Source organism: Drosophila mojavensis, unplaced genomic scaffold (assembly GCF_018153725.1).
Source record: "Drosophila mojavensis isolate 15081-1352.22 unplaced genomic scaffold, ASM1815372v1 contig_136, whole genome shotgun sequence".
Classification (NCBI taxonomy): domain Eukaryota; kingdom Metazoa; phylum Arthropoda; class Insecta; order Diptera; family Drosophilidae; genus Drosophila; species Drosophila mojavensis.
Genome location: NW_025318667.1, coordinates 22,757,881 through 22,765,522, shown reverse-complemented (window position 1 = coordinate 22,765,522; position 7,642 = coordinate 22,757,881). Strand labels below are relative to the sequence as shown.

The following is a 7,642-nucleotide window of genomic DNA, read 5'->3' as shown; positions in this document are numbered from 1 at the left end:
ATGCTCGGCATATCATAAAAAATGAAGCTCTCGCACATAAATGGACTGCGGCTGTTGAGGGCGGCCAGAAATCTGAATCAGTTTTGAAGAGTTCCGCAAGAGCGACGTGATTTGATGGGAATTATTTTCCGTGCCCAGGCCCAAGAGCCCCAAAACCCAAAAACCAACGATGGCAACAGGCAGCTGGCAAAAGCCACAAAAAGTCGGCAACAGCGTCAGCCGCAGTCGGTGGTGGCGGTGGTGGTGTTGGCAGTGGTGGCAGTGGTATTGGTGGCGGCGGTGCTGCTTGGTTATTCGCAGACGTTGGAGCCAACTTTGGCTGGAGCAAACAACAAGTTAAATCTCGAGACGTCATGTCACGTAGCTGCGCTACATGGACCATTCATACAAATTTTGTTTTATAAGCTACTTTTATGCATTATTTGTGTGTAACTTTGCCCATCCGTCTGTCTGTCTGCCTGCCTGTCTGTCCGTCCGTGTTCCGTGTGTTTGTATCGCTGCTGTTTGCGAATCTCTATCTGCATCTGTCTTGCTGCCTTTGCTTGTATCTGTGAGTTAACTTTTTTACGCGTTCTTATACCCTGTACTTATTAAGTTAGCTGCCACGGGCGGGTTACACTCCACGAGGCAAGATGCAATGAGTCAAATTTTGAGTTGGTATGGTCGCTTTAATAGATATAGCTGGCAACTCGACAAAAGTTTATAAAAACTCTTAATGTGGATATAGGATATAGAGGGTATCTTTTAGCATAGTTTATCTGCCCTTCTTGAGACAGCCGCACATTGAAACGCAATATGTTTCAAACTTAACTCTTTAACAACATGATGTATGAGATTTTATAAGCAAATTTGCAGATGATTCGGATTCTAATTATGGATACGGATGAGGAATTAAAATTCATGATATTACTGATATGAATATCATGTTCATAATTATGATATATTCACATCAGTTATTTCATTAATTCTTCTAAGTCTCGATTTTCATATTATCTATCAATATATCTGTCTACCCCACTAACTCATTTAACTGATTATCATATCACATACATATGTATATATTCCAATTCACATTAAGTTATATTCTACTCTACTCGAAAATCAGTCACATACAAAGAATTTGTTTTATTGAATTATGCTATGTAAATTTTTTATGCAATATATTTTTATAAAGGAGCATTTATTTTTGCTCTACTCTCATTCTTGGGTCTTACAATAACAAGCTCTTTTTATTTGGTCGTACGTAAGCTTAAGCTTCTAACCTACCTCCAGGTTTTAGCTTAATCTTTATTGATTATTAATTCGATTTATATATTTCATAAACTTTTTAAATTCTATGCATTTTTTTTTAACATCCTGTAGTCATGTATATCTCTTTGAGCAAGCCAGATTCAAGCAGATGCAGCATTTTTAAAAAGCAGTTGAAGCAACAAAAAAAAAAAAAAAATTATTATTATTATTATATTTTTAAATTATTTTAAAGCCAAATTTTCCAAATGTTTAAGTTAAGACTCAGCCCAAAAGGCAAGTTGCCGCTATGTTTGCCGCTCTTGCACCACTGTGCAGCGTGTGTGCAGTGCTTGGGTGGGTCACGTAACGCGTTTAGTGCAAACGCTGCTGATGCCGTTGACAAGGACAAGGACAACACCTACAAAAGCATTGTGGCTGCGGCTACTGGGCTAAACACGCGGCCAACACACAGCTAACTCGAGAACAGCAACATGCAGCAGCAGCAGCAACACGCAGCAGCAGCAGCAGCAACAATAGCAACAACAGCAATGCAGCCAGCCCAAAAATAAACGCCGCCTGCAGGTAATGACAAACTGCGGCCCAACAACAATCGACACAGTACCAAGAAACACTTCCTGTCACGCCGCCAACAGTGCGACATCAGCAACATCTGCCCTGTCGCCTGCTGCTCGCGTTTTTTTGTTGCTGCTGCTGCTGCTGCTGCTGCTGCTGCTGCTGCTGTTGGAGAGTGGGCGCATTGTGATTTGTTGGTCGTTGTCTTTGTCATCGACATACGAAGCAAATGACCTTGCCAGGCGCTGTTGTCAGCAATGTGGTTGCTGCTGCTGCTGCTGCTGATATTGCTGCTGCTGTCGACGCAACAAGTTTGGCAAACATTTTGCGCTTTGTATTTTAATTTGTGCTGACTTTTTAGCTCTTTGGGAATTTGGCTTTGTTCAAATGCAAAGCGAAATCTTTTGCCAGAGTCAGCGATAAATTGCGTTTATAAATAAATCAGTTTTGATCTTTTTGTTGCTTTACTCAAGCATGTCATTGCCTTGGCCAGGATGTCGACGCCAGTTACCACTTTCGACTCTCACCCACAGCTCACAGTTGTGATTCGCTGACGCGCTGACTCGCTGACTTGCTGACTGACTAACTGAGTGAGTGAGTGAGTGAGTGAGTGAGTGACTGCATGCTGCGTGTTTGTTGTGTGTTTGTTGTCACTGTCATTGTCACTGTTGCTGTCACTGGCGCTGTCACTGTCACTGCCACTGTCACGACTTGCTGTCAGCGAATTGGTGAACTGTGACTCGGTAACTCTGTAACACTAACTGTGAACCTGCAACGCTATAAATTTCATGCCACTGACAATGCCAACAATTGCATTGCCATTTTTTATATGCCCAGCAATAGCACCACACAGCCACCACACAAGCAGCACAGAGCCCCATGCTGTGACCTTAAGTGCATGTGTATGTGTGCAAATTAATTCATCGCCGATAAGACCCTGTTAATGTATCGTCTAAGCGATGGGCGGAGTGCAGGGCCGGTTCTGGCCAGCCCCTCATTAACTTTGGCCGAGTGACCAAGTGGAGATGCATCCTGCTGCTGATAGCTGGCTGTGTCGGCTAAATCGCTGCACATTAAATGCAATTAAGAAATGATTGAAATCATAAATTAGCCCTAATTGGCCATAGGAGGCGAAGATGAACCCAAGCCTAAAGCGTCTGCCGCAGCCGCTGCCACTGCTGCTGCCGCTGCTGCGCCGCTCTCCTGCTGTGTGCCACAGACGACGCGTCGGCACGTACTCGAACAGGTTGCACAAATTGTAGGGTGTACTGTAGGCTGTATTTTTAGCTACCGTCACGGCAACAGTGGAACTCATTATCAATTTATTCTCCCATTTAATGCGTATAGTGCTCTGAGTTGGTTTTCTTAATAAATTCCATGGATGGCTTCATCAAAAACGATTCTAGAAATTGTTGTGACAGAATATTTAATTAATTATATTATTGAAACGAAATTAAGTACTTAACACTGAAACGTTGAACAGGGCTTTTAGCTTCTTTAATTTAATATACACAGTACAATATTCAAATAATAATGGCATAGTATTATTATTATTATTATTATTTTTTTTTTTTTTCAAATAAAAAATTTAATATATACAAAATATTTCGATTTTTTTTTATTCCAAAAATAAAAGCCTATAATTTTAAATTTGTTAGTTACGTAAATTTTTTTTATGAGAGTTAATTTAATTTTTATATAATTCTACAGAAATAAAAAAATTTTTAAATGTATAGACACACATATTTTTTTTTTTTATAAAAAAGATAATTAAAAATAATAAAAAAAAAAATTACTGTAAAATAAAAGTATATGTTTATACTGATATTCACGAAGCCGAAAAGTTATTCAACTTTTTACATTCATTCTAAAAATAAAAAAATATAAGTTCTAAAAAAAAAAAAAAAAAAAAAAAAAAATATAACAAATAAATAAAAAAAACTGAATAAAAAATATTTAATAAAAAACTATAACTAAATATTTATTTATTTAAAACCTATACAAAATTACAAAATATATGTATAGCTTAAAATAAATTATTAGTATATAATGAGTGTTTATAAAATTTTCAATAATATTTTAGAATTATATTTTTGAGGAAATATCTATATAGTATTATCTATTTCTAAAATTTTCTTTTAATTGGAAGCATTATTATCTAAATTGTGTCACACTTTATATTTAATAAATTATTAAATAGTATATGTTAGAGACAGTTACATTACATGAAAGATCATAAAATGCGTTCTACCTTTTACATTTAAGTTGTTCCTGCATAGTGTTTGCTGTAGATGCATGCATGACAGATCATAAACTATATAGATTAAAGATCTCGCATTGACATTATTTGGCTTAAGCTGCCAGTGTGCGTAGTTGGATGAATTTTGACGGCGATTTGTCAGCGGCGCGAACGGATTGCAAAGCAAACATGGCAAAAGAGAGGCGCAGCCTAATTGCCCAGTTAGCAACCTGCTGATGCCCCGCCGCTTCGCCCCCCGCCCCGCCCTTGGCCACAATGTGGACAGCAACAACACACACATACACACACACTCACCTGTAGAGAGTCACGTGTGTGTGTAAGTAGATGAAATTAAGATTTTTTTTTAAATTTTTTTTTTTTTTTTTTTTTTTTGATTAAGCGTTGAGAATTTTTGACGTTGCCGTCGCTGCCGCAGTCGCAGTCGCCGGCTCTGCTTTGATTCGACGCCAACGGCAACAACAACAGCAACGGCAGCGGCAGCTGACGCTATCATCCCAATTGGGCCGCAGTCGCGTCCCTGCTGGTTAAATTGTTGCCGCGGTCACCGACGCAGGCTGGCTGAAAGGCAGGCAGGCAGGCAGGCAGGCAGCAGCAACAGCAGACGTCGCAGCCGCAGAAGCTGGCATCGTCGTAGCGGCTATAAAAAGGCAATGTTACGCAGTTTCCGAATTAAACAGTTAACACAACAACGCGACAGCGGACCACGTACACCACCAACCACATAACCATCTACCATCCCGAGCACCGGCTACACACACACACACACACACACACACACACACCTTCTCCTCTCCCACACACGATGGTCCAAGACTCCAAATATCAAATGCTGCTGCTCGCGCTGCTCATCTTGCTCGTGCAACGGAGCACAGCCGCACCAGCTCTAAGGGAATACCAAGAGCCGCAGGCTAGAACCGTCCGTCTGCTAGATCGCTTCAATCATCGATATCCGGACGGCAGCTACGAGTTCCGCTTCGAGCTTGACGATGGCACGGCACGCTACGAGCGCGGCTACTTCGCCATCATCAACGAGGTGAAGACGCTGATGGTCGTCGGCTACTACTCTTACCGCATGCCCGACAACCGTTATATTACCGTCTTCTACAATGCAGATCAGTTTGGCTATCGACAGAATCAATGTAAGTAATCAAGACTTGACTTGTCTGACATATTGTCGTCAAGTGCTCTCCCTAACAGCTAACTGAATAGTAGATCCGTAGTTAGTTGAGCTAACTATCAGCTACTATAAGCTATATAGTTTATCAGATATGTGCCATAGCTAGATTCGCATTAGCTTTGAGAATCTCAAGTCAATATAATACATAAAATCAAGTCCTAACATTATAGCCACAAGTAGAGTTCAGTACGAAAGAAATGTTTAATTTATTTATTTTTTTTAAATATTTTTTATTTTTTTTTTTTAATATATAGAATTGTTTTTATAAATAATTGAAAATAATTTTTTTTAAGAGTCAGAAATAAAAGGAATTACATTATTTATTTATTTTATTTCTTCATTTTATTTTTCATTTTTTTTTTTTTTTTTATTTAATTTATTATTTATTTTATTTTATTTACTTTTTTTTTTTTTTGAGAAATAATTTAATTGGTTTTAATCTCATAAAAGCTTAAAAAGTTTTGCAGTATGGGAAATAAACACATTTTTTTCTGAGTAATCAATGATTATTTCATACAATTTTTTGTACTCATAAAAAATGTAAGAAGCTTTTTTTTTATTATTAAAATTTTACTGCTGTAGATATAAAATTTATTTTTTTTTTAATCTCAGTTTGTATCAACAACTTTAAGTGCCAGTATTTTGGCAGAACAATATTTAAACTCGAGCTCGTTAGAGAAGACTTAAACGAAATAAAACGAATTTGCCTAAATGTTAAAGACTTGTGCTCCCTCTCTCTCTCTCTCTCTTATTCCATCGCACTCTCTCCATCTCTGTCTCATATAATTGGCAATTGAACACAGCCATCACACCTGAGGTCTATCCCAATTTGCCGCGCTCCATTGAGGTGCCCATGCTCAAGGAGTCAAACGAGCTGCGACAGCAGACAACAGCGCAGCCACAATACAGCCACAGACAGGCGAGCTCCACCTCCAGCACCTCCAGCACCACCAGCAGCTCCAGTAGCACCTCCAACAGTGTCAACTACGTCAGCTCCTTGCCCAAAGCGACGTCGCTGCCCACTCGCAGGGGCCGCTACTGAGATATCTGGTTGGTGCGTAATTACAGGCTCTCAGTTTTTGTGACTACTTATATTGTATTATTATGCTTTAAAAGGTGATTTTCAATTCTTACTTTTTTATTTATTTTTATTTTATTTTTGTCATATTTTTATGCACTTTTTTTTTTTGTAAAGGAATTAAAAAATAATAAAAATTGATTAAGGCAAAAGCGAAAATTATGAATTTATTATTGACGACGTTGTGATCTGTTTTTTAGTTCTTTTTTTTCGGGTTTTTTTTTTATGGCCACTAGGCCAATGGGTCCAGCAGGCAAGGCGGGTCCAAAGCTCTGCCCGTCCGAGCAGCGATTATTCGCGATATTTCGAAAGCCGCCGACAATTTGGCAATAAATTCACCGCAAAGCGGCTCTGGCAATAAAACATACTCGTACAAGTGCAAAAATCTCTGACTGTTCTCTGTGTGTGAGTGGCAAAATCGATGGCTTATATGTACATATATACATATATATTCAGAGATATATACGATATACGATATATTTATATGCATATGCAACGCGAATTGCTAGTACAATTAAGCGGCAGCAAATACAGTTTCGGTTTCAGTTTCAGTTGCTGTTGCTGTTGCTGTTGCTGTTGCAGTTGCAGTTACTGTGGCAGACCCTGGTCGAAGTGTGGGCATGAAGGTCTGTCATAAATTTGCAAGTGCAGACGGCTGCCAATTGGTTAGCCTCGACCCTGCCTGCCACAACGTTGTGGCATGCAGCGCTCTTGCCTTATCCCAAAAACAGATCTCGGCTCCATCGATATCAAGTCGTAAAGTAAAATTATGAGCATTTTAATGCCAAGCGATTCATATTCCGATTGCCTGTTTAATTGCAATCAGAAATATTTGCACTCATACCATAAACGAGCACTTGAGCAATCGTTAAGTCCGACGACTATCAAATCGGATTACAAACTCCCTAATTGATGTCCGTGTGCGAACATTTACACGAAAACGTGATATCGCCAGCGATATGAATCAAAGTCAACGAATGATGCTACCGCTGTAAATTATTCAGAGAATTCACTTAAATTGCTTTTTTCGCTTCTTATCGAAACATTTCTCATCGCAAATGACTAATGGCACATATACTGTAGATGTGATTTGATCGTAACCAATTGTAATCATTTAAGAATTATAGCAATGCATTAGGGAATAGTAATGAAATGAGTGGTGGAAAAAAACTAAACTAACTAAAGAAAAAAATATTTAAATATGATTTATTAATACATAATACGAATCAGTTGGGAATCGTATTACTGGTAATATCTTAGAACTTTTCTGCACGAACTTTGAGAGAAGTAATTGGATAAGATTATAGAAAGTCTTCTAGGAGAT

At 38.6% G+C, this 7,642-nt stretch overlaps 1 protein-coding gene across 1 annotated transcript; it reads left to right on the top strand.

Moving 5' to 3' along the window:
- Nucleotides 1-4,727: 4,727 nt before the first annotated feature.
- Nucleotides 4,728-6,444, top strand: LOC6584510 (larval cuticle protein 16/17). Its single transcript, XM_002010129.3, has 2 exons — nt 4,728-5,202; nt 6,044-6,444. The coding sequence occupies exons 1-2, from the start codon at nt 4,866-4,868 to the stop codon at nt 6,280-6,282; spliced, it is 576 nt and encodes a 191-aa protein (XP_002010165.1). The 5' UTR covers nt 4,728-4,865; the 3' UTR covers nt 6,283-6,444.
- The last annotated feature ends 1,198 nt before the right edge of the window (nt 6,445-7,642 follow it).

What these genes read in the sequence shown, in the direction of transcription:
- LOC6584510 (XM_002010129.3), top strand. Translation starts at nt 4,866, where the DNA reads ATGGTCCAAGACTCCAAATATCAAATGCTGCTGCTCGCGCTGCTCATC. An exon ending in TGGCTATCGACAGAATCAAT is followed by an intron (nt 5,203 to 6,043) that starts GTAAGTAATCAA and finishes AATTGAACACAG; the next exon opens with CCATCACACCTGAGGTCTAT.